General features: G+C 35.8%; 2 protein-coding genes across 2 annotated transcripts; one reads left to right on the forward strand and one right to left on the reverse strand.

Moving 5' to 3' along the window:
• Positions 1-2,696: 2,696 nt before the first annotated feature.
• LOC142640641 (uncharacterized) lies at positions 2,697-3,863 on the forward strand. Its single transcript, XM_075814826.1, has one exon. It carries the CDS (start codon positions 2,845-2,847, stop codon positions 3,706-3,708), a length of 864 nt encoding a protein of 287 aa, XP_075670941.1. The 5' UTR covers positions 2,697-2,844; the 3' UTR covers positions 3,709-3,863.
• A 4,244-nt stretch (positions 3,864-8,107) lies between these two features.
• On the reverse strand, positions 8,108-9,840 carry LOC142622582 (early nodulin-like protein 4). The gene is made up of 2 exons (XM_075796097.1): positions 9,411-9,840; positions 8,108-8,659 (listed from the first exon to the last, which is right to left on the reverse strand). The coding sequence occupies exons 1-2, from the start codon at positions 9,586-9,588 to the stop codon at positions 8,403-8,405; spliced, it is 435 nt and encodes a 144-aa protein (XP_075652212.1). The 5' UTR covers positions 9,589-9,840; the 3' UTR covers positions 8,108-8,402.
• Between the last annotated feature and the right edge of the window lie 7,196 nt (positions 9,841-17,036).

Genomic DNA, 17,036 nt, shown 5'->3' on the forward strand with positions numbered 1-17,036 from the left:
TTGAACTCTAGATCTCTTATACAACTATTAGAAACTTTACCAGTTGAGCTAACTGGAACCCACAGCTTTTTTTATCTTTTTAATTGGTATAAAGAAGATAGTATAATTTAGGGGTTTTTGTTGGGTTTGAACTATATAGTTCATCCTATACTCTACTATAATTGGAGTAATAGTCTTTTGACTCTTTGGTGCTCATTTTTCAAATATCCCAAAATAGACCTATTATAGTATTATCTATAATTAAAATAAACTTTAAAAAAGTACTTAATACTTCACTGAAATTTGTAAAACAATCAATTTTAAATTCTTAAATAATTGCACACATATTTTTGGAGAAATATTAAATGTTTTGTAAATAACTCTCAATTAAAGCAGAACTGCTAAATTGTCCCTAACTTCGAAAATTCTTCGACAAAAGCCCACCATCTGAATCAATAATTAGATTTAGAAATTGAAAGCCTCTATAACCATTAATATGAAACTACTCTCAATTATCATTTTAAAATTTGACTTTGATTACAGTTTTCACATGAATTAAGCAGCATTTGGATAAGTTACGTTTGCGTTTTGCTGAGCGTTTTCTGTGTTTTTTTTTTTTCTTTCTTCAGTTGAGTGTGCTTGGCACTGTTTACTGTTCATGAATAGTGATTTTAGGCTTATAAACCGTGCTAAGCGCGTGAATAGTAAATTTTTTATTATTATTTTTTTATTTTCAATATTCGGCAAAATAAACAGTATTTAAACGGACCCTTAATGTTCATGAGTTGCATGCAACTGCTTCCAACAACTTGTTCACAGTGTCATCTCCAATCAGTAGGGTAAGATCAAAAATATAAAAAGCCAAAAGCCAAAGAGAAGTAAACAAGGGACAAGTCCAAATTTTCGTTAAAAAATAAAGGATAAATGGATAAAATACAGTTTACATTCTGAGATTTAGATTAATATTAATTAAGATTAAGATTTTTTCAAAATAGACTTATTTGGTCCTTAACCCTAATTTAGTCTTTAAATCATTATACTCGTTCTTTTCCTATTTTTCACCATAATTAAGGACCAAGTTGGTGAATTTAAAATAATTTTAAACCTACTTGACATTGTTTTAATCATTTTACACCCCAATAAAAATGTGGAATACAACCTAACCTACCCTAGAAAATAATGGGTGTGAAAACTGAAACCTGTGAGGTCCTGCAAGCTCACGCTCTAGGAAGAAGAGTGTGGTCTCTAGGTGTCTTAGAGGACACAAAAAAGTCAAAGGGATTCAAACTCGAATCACGTGAGATTCTTACAGCCTGTTAGTGGGACCTTCCTACGTGGAAGGCGTCGAAGTCATCTTCAAAACCAGGTTCTATTTTTTTAAGACCCTTCCTTTTTAACAGATCTCCTTTCCGACGGTTGATTGTGGCCGTTGATCTGAGTGACTTTTGTAAATTTTGGATGTGGATTAGAGACTCTTACAGCTGTAATTGTTTGGCAAAGTATTTAGTCAAAAAAGTTTAAGGTCCCACCCTGCCGTTTTAAAACGTTTCTTATATGTTGTGTTAAACAGCTCTGCCTTTCCTGTCATGTTTTAAACGCTCCTGATAAGTACTCCCCAAATGTTCTGAGTACGAGAATGATTTTTATTCATTTATTCATTTTTTATTATTGACAGTTGGCCACCCTCACTTTAAATCTCACATTTGCCCTTAGCTCTTATGCCCTTCCCTTTGGGCCGAAATTATTTGTACCTTTTTTTTTTCTTTTTCTTTTTCTATATAGTCGCATGTGACATGACTCGTGACAATCTCACTTAGACTAGCTTTTTACCTAAATAAGCATGAGCAAACAAATCTATCATATATACTGTTTTTCTTTGATAATATAACATGTGATTGTACTAGTAATGTCTAGCAAAGCTTCACATTCAGTGAATTGAGGAGGATACAAACAAGAGATACATAATCCTTTTCAAACGTGTGCCGTATTTGTATTGTGTGTAATACGGTACCATTGACACAAAACAAGTCAATATTTTTGTTTACTTGAATTGGATGATTATTCCTTTTACTAATTTTCAAAACTTTAACTACCGTATTGCCTTGAAATGACATGTGCTTGTACAAATAATGTTGAGCAAAGTTTCACATTCAGTGAATCTAGTGGAATTAATACATATAAGAGTGATGTGTGTTTATTTTTCAAACATGCGTTATGTTTATATGGCTTCTAGTAATGTATCTATTTCTTGATGTGTAACAAATGATTGTACAAATAATATAAAACAGAATTTTCCATCACTGATTTAATATATTAAATGAGACACGAGGGTGACATACAATCATTTTTAAAAACGTGTCGTATCTATATCATGTGTAATATCTATATCACGTGTAATTCATCAGAACAGATCTATACAAAACCAAGTCAATATTTTGCGTACTTGGATTATTTGATGATTTTTCTTCTCATCAAATTTTCAAAACTTTTTAACCAAATAACGTATTGCCCCAAAATTCCAAATAACTGAATAAACCGAGAGAAGGAAAGGGATAGTCAAAAACTTCAGTATGACATTTTCCTAGAGCCGTGCCCAAATGGCCAAAGTTCTCTCTCTCTCTTTCTCTTCAGTGGGCTAAAATCGTCAAAGGAAATTTAATTAATAGTCCCAGACAAAGCAGAATCAGACTGCGACAAAATTTTGGCTCACACAGAAAAGAAAAAAAAATTCTGAAACAATAACAGGGGTGCGTATAGAGTTTATAAACCCAAGGTTCCCTACCCACTTTACAAAAGCCAATTTCCTGGAAGTACCCCATCTCTGCACAAAAGAGCTCTAGCCCATTAGAGTCCTCCAACAAGTGCATGCACCTTTCTCTTTGCGTCTGTGTATATAAAACCCAAACTCTTCCTTTCCTCAATTCTGTACACAGCCCCAGCTATTCTCAACAATCCCAAATTCAATACCTCTCTCTCTCTCTTTATTTCTATCAAAGTCACTATCTTTTTTCTAAAATGGAAGCCTCTTCTACTACTTCTTCATCTGATTCTTCCTCTTCAGACTCATCTTTATCTAGCAAAACACCAAGAAATCACAATAGGCCTGAGAAGATCAAAGGTCCTTGGAGTGCTGAGGAAGATAGGATTTTGACTCGTTTGGTTGAACGATATGGGGCTCGAAACTGGTCTGTGATAAGCCGATACATAAAGGGTCGGTCTGGCAAGTCGTGTAGGCTTAGGTGGTGTAACCAGCTGAGCCCAAACGTGGAGCACAGACCCTTTTCTCCAGCTGAGGACGAGACCATCTTGGCTGCTCATGCTCAATATGGTAACAGGTGGGCCACCATTGCTCGATTGCTCCCTGGTCGGACCGATAATGCTGTGAAAAACCACTGGAACTCCACGCTTAAGAGAAGGGTCAAAGATCAGCAAATGATAGAAGGTGGGGGTTGTAGTACTAGTACTAATAGTTTGATTAATAATGAGGGTTTTGCCTCGGGATCTTTGCAGTGTAATAATGGTTTTGATGAAGATGAGCAATTTACGGCTTTGACACTTGCGCCGCCGGGGATTGGTGGTGGTGGTGGTGGTGGTGGGAATGGTGGCGTGGCGGAGCGGAGGTCGGAGAGTTTCCCGACGGGGTTTTGGGATGTCATGAGGGATGTGATTGCTAGAGAGGTTAGAGACTATGTGAGCTCAACCTTGTCTGAAAATTCGGGCTTTCATTAATGTTTGTGTTTTTTTGAGGAAAGTGTAATGGTTCCATGTTGTTGTGGTTGGGGTAGGAGTAAAATTTGGGGTTGAATTTGTTAAAATGTAATTAATTGTTATAAGTCTACAAGGCAAATTGTAGTATGAATTTTATTGCCTCAGCTACAAACAAAGTGTTTAACAAAATTTTGAGAAGTGCTTGAAGTAAATGGTTTTGGCCAATTCTCCATAGCCACCTAGATTTCAATCTCTAAATCTCCTTTTCCCACTTATAATAATAATAATAATAATAATAATGTTGAGGATATGATATTTTTCACAATGGCACCAATAAATTCTATCCCAAAAAAAAACAAAAAGAACTGTTGTGATGGGAGTATTATCTTGTTTCCTCATAGATAAAGTTTGAGATACAATAACAATACACAATAATTTTGCATCATTTGAATCAAATTAGATACCATTCACAATAATTTTATACATCAATTGAATCAAATTAGATACATTTTACACAAAGTTCACTACAAGTATGCTAATTCAAAAGTTTTGTAAAATTGTTATGGATTTCTTCTGTGTACATAAAAATAAAATAATTCAATTTTCACTAGCTTTATCACAAACACTATTGCAATAATATGGGCAATCATAATACAGTGAAAAATGTATTGTCCATCACCTTATCGAGAGGGAAAAACAAAAAAGTGTCAAACAAATTTTATCTGCCTCGCTATGACAAGCTGTCACCAATATATTGAAGGAACTGTTGCAATTATGTGTTTGATTAAAAAGGGATGACAACAAAACATGGAGAAGTTTTAAACTTTATTATCTTGTTGCTAAGGTCTGCTGTTCTTGACGACTTCCAAGGGTGTTTCTGGCCAATTATAGCATCCCATGTCAGTGTGCAAGCTAATCTTGCTTTGTGACCAGGAAACCATGCCAAAACCAGTAATAACTTATTGCCATATTACTGGATTTTAATATTATCAGTGCGCAGGTTACTGTTTTTAAAGGGTGATTTTTTAAGAGGGAAATATTCCTCACAGTACTTTTATTTATTTATTTTTTTGCTGAGTTTTTAGTTTTTACGGTACTTTTCACTTCTATTTTTATTTTTAACCTTTGACGATTTTGGTTTTACATCATCACTAAATAAAGAAAGAATGGCAAACAAAATAAGATGTGCGTATCCAAACTAATAAGATTTCGAACAAAAACGTTAAGGATAAGATGGAATATTAATATTCTCCATCAACATCATATATATGCTGGTATATACCAAAGTTAGAATTTCATTAACACTTTATATCAAATAAGAGAGACAAAAAAATAAATAAATGAAGAAACTATTTTTGGAGTCTTAGCTTCGTTGTAATTAGTTTCTTCGTTGATTTATACTTGATAACGTTACATCATGCTTAATTAAAATATACATACACCCTTTTAGGGTGAAGGTTTAAATTTTTTTAATTAAAATTAACTGACAACATCCTAGCTCTTTACTCTTTTGCTCAATTACAATAAGTCACTTTAAATTTTTAGAGCAAAACTTAGATACAATTCATTAAGTTTTATACTTTAGGCTCACCAATTAATGGTTAATTACATTGACTAATGCAACATATTTTTTCTAAGGATGATTTTGTTTTAAAATGGGGTTTCTTCTTTAAAAAAAAAAGGTTTTAACTATGCAGCTAATTGGACAATACAATCATATTATTGCATTTAATTGGAAAATCTAGAGTACATAAATTTAAGGAATTGTACCTAAGTTTTGTTTAAATTTTAATATGATAAGCATATTTTTATTCTAGTATTATTTCAGCTACTCTTTTTTATATTTTAGATAGGGGAAATAGGATCGGAAAAGATTAGATAATGGGTGAATTGTCCCAACCCCATTGTCTTTGCAGGGGCAAAAACAAATGAAGGATAAGAGTAGGTTGTGGATAGAGACATTTTGCATCCCTAATTAGGAGGTTTTTATCATTGGTGTGATAAAAATGAAAGAGAAAAGGGGCATGCAAAAGCCGTCCCCGTGAGACGGAGAAAACCGTGTGAGATATAGTAGGACAAAGTGAGTTAAGTAAGGTGAGAAATTTTTGTCATCCCAAATTTCATCATTTACCCTCACCTCTCTTATAGTCTCACACAAGTTATATTATATATTCGAACTGCGCATGTGAGATTGGTATAGATCTTGAAATATCAAATAGATGCATTGAACTAATAAATTTAGACTCTTAGAGTCACAATAAAACTCACAACTAGTTGAAATGAAAACTAGTTGTTAATAATGGATAATGAAAAGAGCGTTATTTGTGTGCTCATATGGGAAATCATTAACAATATGTCAACTCGGCATTTGTAAATTTGTTGTGAAAACTATTGTGTCTGTAACTTTGCTTGTATTCAAATATCATCCCTCTATACCCAAAAATAAGATCCATCTGAAGTGTCACTGTTTGGGTTTGCATCTGGGGCCTATGAGATTAATTGAACTCATATTTTCGAAGGGCACCTTATTAAAATTTCACAATTTGTTGGTTTATTATTATCTCTATCCATATTTTATTTTTTAGAAAAATGATGGTGATGGTATGTTAAGCAATAAGGGTTGCACTGAGATTTAATATTTATTCCTTCTCCATGGAAAAATATCATCTTTTTCTGAAATATGAATAATAATTTTTTTTTTTTTAAATCCTGATCGATAGTATGAATATAATATAATATACTTCTCCATAATTGAGAAGGAAAATTTTTAACTCGCTGCAATGCAGATCTTGATGGAACGTATCCATGAGAATGAGCTGTTTATGCGGCCATATTCTGGTAGTTAGCCACCATTCAATGAATTTAGAATGTACAATCTCATTGTTGTTGCTTCTGGATAAGAAAATTAAATTGAATTATTAAATTCATTGTGCTCTCCTATATTCCAAACTATGGCTATATGCATTTTTAATATAAAAACAACAATAATTATCTTATGCACTCAATAAATATATCTGTCCTCTTACAATATGTAGATCTCACAATTATATAATACCCATATACGGCGAGAGAGATAAAATACATGAGACCCATTTTTTTTAAGGTAGGTCGGTCTTTAACTAATTTTTGTGTGCGTGGAAAGAAAATAAATGCTTGAAAGTTGAAACATCCATTTTTAAATAAAAAAAAATTTTGTCTAAGGAATTTTGGGAGTTGGAGTATTTATTTATTTTAAGTGAATGTGATATTAAACTTAATAGTTCTCTCCCATTCATTCATTTCCTTCTTCAAATAAATTAACAAACAGAAAAGGGCAAACTTGAAAAATATTGAAAAAGTAAATCTATACAATATATCACTACAAAAATCAGAATAGGAAGCATAGCAGAACTCTTTATTAAAGCAGATAGCTAGGTGCTTATAATGATAATATATTCCCACTACCAAATTTCATAGAAAACAAATGCCCTTTTTTTTTCTTCTTTTTAAATCTTTATATATGAGGTTCTGAATGTTTGATGTAATTTGAGTACACAAATTTAAGGAAGCAAAAACAGTTTAAGAATCCACAAAGGAGATTTCTCATGATGAGAATCGGAGCTTTATTTCATGAGTTGGGAAGTGAACATGGGACATATAATATAGGACAACTTGTCTTTGTTCAGGTTTGGAAGCAAAAATTGTCTAAAGATGTATTCCACTTGGGACAGTGGACACTATTGAATCTCATGTTTAATCATGTCGTGCTTGTGCATGTTTTAAACGTGCATGAGGTCCAGTAAAGAATAAAAGCCTTTTGGACTATAAAATTGTGCCAAAAAGCAACAGTTTTTGGCGATGTGGGAAGACGCAGATTTTGACATCTTTGTCTTTTACCATTTTGGCCAGACCTTTCGTGAAGGGTCATACAGATTCTGGTTTCACTGTATAACTTTATGGGTGTCGTTAATGGGTGTTTTAAGACATTTACTAATTGATTATTTTTAGAAAATTTTAATATAATTTTTATGAAAAATATAAAAAATTGTTAAAATTTTTATTTTCTATAAAATATTTTTAAAAATATTTCATAAACTAATACTTCTAGGGCATCTGTTAATTTTTAGCTAACTTTATTATAAATTAAGATGACAAATTGTGAGTAATGACAATACCTTTGACTGCTTTTATCTTCCCCACTCACCTTACCAATTAAACAAATTAAGGAAAAAGTTGTGGAACAAACCTCTTGTTTCTTTTGTTTTGTTTGAGCTGCAGTGATGTTTTATGTCCTGGTTAGGAGCTGTAGGGCTGTGATGTTTGTTTTCTGTAGAAATTTCTGCTTGTTCTTAGACTTTTTGGGATGTTTTTAATAAAATACTCAATCAAACAACAATTCTGTCACATTTTTTCCGTATAAATCATACAGTATCATAACTTAAAAAAGAAAAAGAAAGGTTTTATTGATATTCAATCATGGTCCTCCCAATTGATTGATTTTTTTATTACAATGATCATTGACGAAAATAGATAAAGTAATGCTTGGGTTCCAAATATTCTTATTATCTTCGTTACAACTGATAATGTGGCAAGTTATGATTAGAATCACTATCACATATGTTTTATATAATACCTTAACAATTGTAAAAAGATTGTGTACCCAAACTTATTGAAACGATAAATAGCAATATTAATTGCATCAGCCTTGGCTTTATTTGTGATGAATGAGACAATGACTAATTTCCTCGTGGCAATGGAACAGCAAAGAACTTCATCAACCCCGCACTGCAGTGGAAGCCATTGTGGCCACTAGAAGCAAAGTAATAAGGCCTCCCCTGTTTCAGCACAATCTTAAAGCCCTCACCGCTACCTTGTGTAGCGTTTGCCAACAACTTAGCCCTCCTGAAATCACATGTTGTATAGCTCCATAGGTCTGGCAGTAAATAAACTGAGGGAGCAAAGGAAGTGTCGCTTGGTGGAACATATTTGAATACTGCAAACAAATGGAACAATGCAAAACCACAAATTCAATTAGTTAATCCTAGATATTTTTAAGGTTAATTGCTGTTATCGAGAAAAAAAAAGAATAGTCATTTCAAGGTCACACTAATACTACAATTTTTTAATCAATATGTGAATTCGAAATTAATTTGCAATCATCATCCCTTATTCAAATTATTACAAATTTTATTTTAGAGATAGTTTCAACTTAATAGTACACATTAATTTGCAATATTCACCTCATCCCTTCCTATTATTTTGTAAATTATTCTTAAAATAGAGTATTAATAAGAGGACAAATTTAGATAGAATGTTGTATTTTCCAATTAAATCCAACCATTTGGTTGTATTGACTAATAACTCACATATTTGAATTCAATTGTACTTGGGAAAAGATTTTACTGTAATACTACATGTATTAGTGAATGCAACAATGTAGTTAAATTTAATTGGGAAACTTAAAACACAAGTGTACAAAACTTACACAACTAGACCTAATAGACTAAAAGTGATAATAAAATATTATAATATGAATGTGATATCACAAATAATCCCATATTTTCGCGTAAATAAGCGTAGAACCTTATAACTCAACTGGTTGGCATTTATTGGTATTTTCAAATGGGAAATTTAGAGTTCAAATCCCCCTCTTCCAACTATTGAATTATCGAAAAAAAAAATCATGTAAATAGATATAATTTGTTCATATCTTTATAAAACATAGTTAGACACTTATTACTCACCTAATGTATCATTTATGTAGAAGGGGCTGTTTCGGAGAGCCCAATCAGTGTAGTTGAAGCCAAAACGCCAACCTTCTGAGCCTCCAACAACAATGGTGTTGGCCTCACTAACTACCAATAAAGAGGCAGTCAGGAGTAGGATGAATCCTTGTACACTGTAACTGAGAGCCATCTTCATTCTCAAATTCCTCTAATGTGCTTGAAAGAAATCCAAGGTAGAGTGAAATGGTGGTAAGAGAGTATGAGCTAATGGGGCTTTATATAGGAAACTTTGGCAACATGGTTCAAAGAAAACTGGCTAGAAAATGCATGATTCACCCTCAACTTCGTTTGGCATGAGCAACAAAATTGCGAGGCTTTGTTTCAATTCAACATTTTCATACTCCCAACATCGCTAGAAGTTGTACTTTTATTTCGTTTCTCATTAGTTAATTTCCTTATTACTTGAATACAAATTACAGATTTATGCCTAAGGTTTGGTGACTAGGAGAGCCATATGTGACAATACAATCAGGATGCAAAGTGCATGGTTGTCAATTCATGAGTTGACAATCACATTTAGTCATCACAATTTTGGTAAGTGTCCATTTAGGAAAAGAATTTGTTGCGAAAGGTTATGATTAGCCAGGCATCAAGGTCATCAAAAAACAACTGAATGTGGGCTGGTGGGCGGTTTGTGCTTTGTTCCCGTGACATAAGTTTTTTTTCGGGGAGGGTGTTGCCTAAGATTGTAACTTGAGATTCATCTATCAATAAAATATTCCACACACGCGCGCATATAAATATATATATATATATATATATATATATATGTATATATATTTTGAATGCACAAGATATATTTTTCAACTAAAGACATTTAGGGGTTGTTTGAATTTACTGTTTCCATAACTCATAACTCAAAAATGGTGGGACCCATGGCTGAGAAATCCGTTTAGATTTTGTTTCCAATTTTTGTTTCCATCACTAAATTCTCTGATTTTTGAGTGATAAGTTATGGAAACTAAAAACACATTTTAGGTATTTTCAGTTTCCATAACTCTGTTTTCAATGGCATTTTCGTAATTAAAACTACATACGAGGTCCCACGATCAGAGTCAACCGCAACTTTGACCTTTTTTTTTTTTTTTACTTCTTCCCTGGGTTCAATGCATTTGGTTTCTTCATCTTTTTTTCTTTTTTTTTTTCCTTTCACACCAGGTGGCTTCTTCTTCTTCTTCTTCTTTTCCCTTTCAAGCTAGGTCTTGGTCTTCTTCATTATTTTTTTTTTTTTTTTTTTTTTTTTCTTTTTCCTTTCACACCAGGTGGCTTCTTCTTCTTCTTCTTCTTCTTTTCCCTTTCAAGATGGGTCTTGGTCTTCTTCATTAAGTTTTTTCTTTTTTTCTTTTTTTCTTTTTCCTTTCACACCAGGTGGCTTCTTCTTCTTCTTCTTTTCCCTTTCAAGCTGGGTCTTGGTCTTCTTCATTAAGTTTTTTTTTTTTTTTTCTTCACTGGGTTTGGTGAGTTTGGGTACTGGGGGTTGAAGGAAAAAAAAAGAAGAAGAAGAAGTAAAAGCTGCACCAAGTCACAGGTATGGGGCCCATGGCTAAGAAATCCGTTTGGATTTTGTTTCCAGTTTTTGTTTCCATCGCTCAATTCTCTGATTTTTGAGTGATGAGTTATAGAAACTGAAAACACATTTTAGGTATTTTCAGTTTCCATAACTCTGTTTTCAATGTCATTTTCATAATTAAAACTACATACTGGGTCCCACAATCAGAGTCAGCCGCAACTTTTGACACTTTTTTTTTTCCTTCTTCCCTACGTTCAGTGAGTTTGGTTTCTTCATCCTTTTTTTTTTTTTCCTTTCACACCAGGTGGCTTCTTCTTCTTCTTCTTCTTTTCCCTTTCACGCTGGGTCTTGGTCTTCTTCATTAAGTTTTTTTTTCACTCGGTTCGGGTTTCTGGATTTTTTTTTTCTTCTTCTTTCACTGGGTTTGGTGAGTTTAGGTTTATGGGTTTTTTTTTTCACTGGGTTTGGTGAGTTTGGGTACAGGGGGTTGAAGGAAAAAAGAAGAAGAAGTAAAAGCTGCACCAAGTTACAAGTATGGGGCCCACAAACAGTTGAAAAATTTGAGTGATGACAAGTTGAGTGATGGTGCCAAACAGACTTCGTGTAGGGAGTTAGGGTATTTTAGGTGATGAGTGATGAGTATTAAGTGATGAGTGACGAAAGTGGAGTGAGGAGTGATGAGTGAGGAAAAAAAAAATCCAAACAGGGCCTTAATTTTCACGTTTTCAAACCAACTCAAAATGTGTTAGTCCATATTAAGATTGTGAAAGAGATAATGCACATGGATGCACAAGATACCTTCTCCAACAAAAGACATTTCCCTTACACACTGGTAGCCTAGACTGACTCAAGATGTGTTACTCCATCTTACCATTATGATATGTATAAGAGACATAATCCTTATGCGGATCCAATAAATCCCTTCTTCAACCAAAGACAGAAAATGATAATTAAAGCTCATGTTAAGATCTAGCCCAAAAATGTACAGGAGCCCGTCAAGACAATTGAGTTGGGCTTGGGCAGGCCGACATATGACAGTAATAGGGACTACAATACTGAAGTACAAAAGTACCCTCTAATTTCAGTGTAATAACAACCTCAGACAAAGATCACCTTAAGCTAACCAAAAAGACCTTCTCTCTTTCTGAGCGGCCAACCATACATACAAAAAAAAGGTACATATATTTAATGTTGTTTGAAGTTTTTTCATTGATTTTATTGTGGTTTTTATTGTGTCTCTCAGTTTGATTAAAAGCAGGGGCAGTAAAAAATTGTTGATTCATTCTTTTGGGGGTTTGTGTGAGTTTCTAAGTGCATGAACTCTGTACCACTCTACCTCCCATATAAATTCTCATGTATTTGGCCTCACCTATTAAAAGGTAGTTTCAGTCCACACCCGAAGGGGAGTGTTTGAAATGCGTGGTTAAATGATTAAATTCACCATATCCTAATAGTTTAAGCTTTTGGGACAATTAGTAATTTAACAATTTTGCATGAAATGACCATGGGACACCCAACAAAACCCTAAAAGTACTAATCTCTGCATGTTTGACAGTCCTTGGATATTCAAGTCCTTGCAAAATCTTAGGTCTATTGCTCTCAATCTCGTCACCTCTGTTTCAAAATCATCTTATCCATCGCTCAGTTTCGATAAGCCCGTCCAATTTGATGCTGAAACCAACCAAAGTAAGAGTTTGAAGTCGAGAAAGTTGAACTTGACTCCTGAAGAGCAAACAGAGGCAGAGCAAACAACATTTGCTTCTGCCTTGGCAACTGGGAAATAGGCTACAATGATTGAGTTCTACTCACCAAAATGCAGGCTTTGCAATTTGTTAGTTGATTTTGTTTCAAAGGTGGAGGGTAGAAACTTAAATTGGCTCAACATTACCCATAACCAAACTTCATGGAAAACATATGCCCTTTTTTTTGTTCCTTTTTTTTTCTTTTTCTTTTTTCCTTTTTAAATCTTTATATATGAGGTTCTAAATTGTTAGGTCCATGTGTTTTGGTATTGTCAATCATGCCAAATTATGTATCTTTTATTGAGTTTTGATGGGTCTTAAAGTTGTTGTAGAGATATTAGGCCCAGTAATTTATAAAGGATGACCCAAAAAATCTCTTGGGCTAAAAACCCAATCCGAGGACATCAAATGAGCTAGGGGTACATGAATGTACCTCGTAAAGAAAAGGCTAGGTGAAGATGTGATAATGTGTGGACAAATTATGTCCGAGGAAAGCTTTGTCCTCGGATAGTAAAGCCGAGGTTATAGGAAGAGAGGTTTAATATCCCCAGGGTATGTTATAGAAATTCCTATGGCTACGAGAAGACACGGTACATATGGAGGATAATAGGAAGGGCGGTGGGATATCTAAGGTAAAGCTGCTACCACCGCCCATACATTAAAGACTCTGCAATTGATATACTGACTACATTAATGGAGAAATGGGACCTGAACATGAGGTTTGGAACTTGGTCCCTGATCCTAGAGGACTTCAGGGATATTTGATGGGACAAGTATCTAAAACTAGCGTTATAACCATGAGGTGGAAGATGAGAATGGAAGAAAGAGGAAGTATAAATAAGAGAAAAGACCTTCGGAAGAGGAGAGGCTTTTCTTTGAGAAGAGAAAGAATAGTATAAATCATTGTAATCGACCTTAAGAAGCAAGATTATAAACTATTCTCGGATTGTGTCCAAGGAGGAGCTTTCATTCATATTATTTCATATAACTTCCCCAGATGAATCTTTCTCTTGCGAGGAGGACAACCTGCATGGCGGCAGGGTAGGAACTATTCTTCTAGGGGCTTGGGAAATGATGCAATGGGCAGGGCGTTGCACCAAATCCCCAGGTCACCCTTCACACGCAAGTTGGAGGAAGGGAGGCTACCTCGGCGCTTCACACAACCGGCCTTCACTATTTACAATGGTCGAACGGATCCTGTGGAGCATGTGAGCCATTTAGTCAAAGGATGACAGTACATTCCAAGAATGAGACTTTGATTTGCAAGATTTTTCCCTCTATCCTGGGGCCTGTGGCCATGAGATGGTTTAATAGCTTGAGTGCAGGCTCTATTAATTCTTTCAAGGAACTTACTAGGGCATTTGGCTCTCATTTCATCACATGCAGTAAAGTTCCTCGGCCTTTGGATTCATTATAATCCATAGCCATGAGGGAAGGGGAAACCCTGAGAACGTATTCGGACAGGTATTGGGAGATGTTCAATGAAATTGATGGGGACTTCGATGATGTGGCGATAAGGACCTTCAAGGTCGGCCTACCTACGGAGCATGACTTGAGGAAATCTTTGACAAAAAAGCTTGTCAGAAGCGTGCGTCGACTCATGGATCGCATTGATGAGTACAAAAGGGTTGAGGAAGATCAGCAGCAAGGAAAGGGTAAGGCGAAGGTTATCCCTCAAGAGAGGAGGAATTTCAGGTCGGACAGATACAACAACAACAGGCCTGCAAGGGATTTTTCCAGACAAGCCAGTCCTATGGCCCCGCAGGTGGTCAACACCGTTTTCAAGGAACTGGTGCAGCAGCTGTTGGAGAAAATCAGGCATGAGTCATACTTCAAGTGGCCCAATAAGATGGCAGGGGACCCTTTGAGATGCAACCAAAATCTTCATTGCCATTATCACCAGGAGAGGGGTTATACCACCGAGGATTGTCGAACTCTGTGGAATCATTTGGAGCAATTGGTTAAGGAGGGAAAGTTAAAGCAATTCCTGTATCAGCCTAATAGGCAAGGAAACCACTCAGGGGCGGCAAACCACGGTGGTTCTTCGTCAAGGCCTCCTCTAGGTACAATCAATGTTATTTTCGCAGCACCTAGAAGGACTGGCTCAACTCCTTTTAAGGTGATGTCTGTGGCTCGGACCTTGGCCGAGGAATCAAGGGATCAGCCGAAGAGGATTAAGGAGAATATCCTACCAGTTTTGGGTTTCTTGGAAGAGGACAAAATCGGGACTATCCAGCCATGTGATGATGCCTTAGTTGTTACCCTAAGAATAGGGAATTATGATGTAAAGAGGGTGATGGTCAATCAAGGCAGTGGCGCAGATATCATGTACCCTGACTTGTTTAAAGGGCTAAATTTAAAACTTGAAGATCTTATGGCTTATGACTCTCCCTTGATAAGCTTCGAGGGAAAGGCTGTCATACCAAAGGGACAAATTAGGCTGCCTGTACAATCAGGCCCAGAGGTGGTAAACGTAGATTTCATTGTGGTGGATGCCTATTCTCTCTATACGGCTATTGTGGCAAGACCTTGGTTGCATGCTTTGGGTGCTGTTTCCTCAACCTTGCATGTCAAAGTTAAATTTCCTTCTAGAGATCATGTGGTGGAACTACTTGGGAGTCAGTCTATGGCTCGACAATGTGTCACGATTGTAATTCTGCGTCAACCTGAACCGGAGTCCTCGGCCTTGGCTAGCGGAAAGTCGTAGCAATCAAAGGTTTTGGCCACTACCAAGGTAGATGAACTTGCATGTGAAGAATTGGAGAGGATTCTAATAGGCGATGACCCTGAAAAGTTCTTTCAGGTAGGGGTTCAATTTCCACAAGAAGAGAGGACAGAGCTGATTTTGTTTTTGAAGAAAAATATGGATGTATTTGCATGGAATGCTTACAAGACCTCTGGGGTTGATCCGAGTTTCATTTGTTATCATTTAAAAGTTAATCCAGCTGTAGTACCAAGGAGGCAACCACCTCGGAGATCCTCCAAGGAGCATTCTGAAGCTGTGAAGGAAGAAGTGCTCAAACTCAAGAAGACGAGTGCTATCAAAGAAGGTTTTTTTATCCTGAATGGTTAGCTCATACGGTGGTGGTGAAGAAGAAGAATGGAAAGTGGAGAGTTTGTGTGGATTTCATAGATTTAAACAAAGCTTGTCCGAAGGATTCTTTCCCAATGCCTCGAATTGATCAGTTGGTAGATGCTACTGTTAGGCATCCTTGGATGAGTTTTCTTGATGCTTTCCAAGGTTACCACCAAATACCTTTAGCTGTAGAGGACCAGGAAAAGACTGCATTTGTCACTCGTACATGAAATTATCATTATAAGGTGATGCCTTTTGGTTTGAAGAACGCAGGGGCTACCTATCAAAGGATGATGACAAGGATGTTTGAGCCACAGCTGGGAAAAACTATCGAGGTATATGTGGATGAAATGGTGGTAAAGAGTAAAGCAATTTCTATGCATTTGGAAGATCTGAACAACACGTTTCAAACGCTGAGAAAGTACAAATTGCGACTCAATGCCTCTAAATGTTCTTTTGGTGTAGGGTCGGGCAAGTTCCTAGGTTATATGGTAACTCATCGGGGAATTGAGGTGAATCCTGCTCAGGTCAAAGCCATTAGCAACTTACACCCACCTCGAAATCCTAAAGAGGTTTAAAGATTAACAGGAATGACTGCTGCCCTCAACCGATTTATTTCTCGGTCCGCGGACAGATGCAGGCCTTTCTTTCAATTGTTGAATAAATGGAAAGGTTTTGAATGGATCGAGGAGTGTGCAGTGGCTTTTCAACAGCTTAAAGAATATCTTTCGCAACCACCCGTTATGTCTCGACCAGAAATTGATGAAGTTCTGTTCGCCTATATTGCAGTAGCTAATCATGCGGTAAGTTTGGTTCTTATACGGGATAATGATAACATACAGAGGCCAGTTTATTACGTAAGCAAGTCTCTGCATGAAGCCGAGGTAAATTATTTACCACTGGAGAAAGCAATCTTGGCGGTGGTGCATGCTACGCGAAGACTTCCCCATTACTTCCAATCTCATACAGTTGTTGTCCTAACACAACTCTCTCTTAAGTCTATACTTCGAAGTGCGGATTATACGAGGAGAATTGCCAAATGGAGAACTATCTTAGGGGCTTTCGATATCAAGTATATGCCTCACACCTCTATAAAGGGGCAAGTCATTGCGGATCTTGTGGCAGAGTTTGTTGAGCCCTCATTAGAAGAGTCTATGAAAGGATCAGGCATGGACAAAAAATTAGTAGGCATGATTTCGTGCAAAGAGCCACCGTTGTGGAAAGTGTATGTTGATGGAGTAGCAAATCAAAGAGGA

The sequence above is a fragment of the Castanea sativa genome, chromosome 1 (genome assembly GCF_040712315.1).
Source record: "Castanea sativa cultivar Marrone di Chiusa Pesio chromosome 1, ASM4071231v1".
Lineage (NCBI taxonomy): Eukaryota > Viridiplantae > Streptophyta > Magnoliopsida > Fagales > Fagaceae > Castanea > Castanea sativa.

What these genes read in the sequence shown, in the direction of transcription:
- LOC142640641 (XM_075814826.1), top strand. Translation starts at nt 2,845, where the DNA reads ATGCACCTTTCTCTTTGCGTCTGTGTATATAAAACCCAAACTCTTCCT.
- LOC142622582 (XM_075796097.1), bottom strand. Translation starts at nt 9,588, where the DNA reads ATGAAGATGGCTCTCAGTTACAGTGTACAAGGATTCATCCTACTCCTG. An exon ending in CTACATAAATGATACATTAG is followed by an intron (nt 8,660 to 9,410) that starts GTGAGTAATAAG and finishes ATTTGTTTGCAG; the next exon opens with TATTCAAATATGTTCCACCA.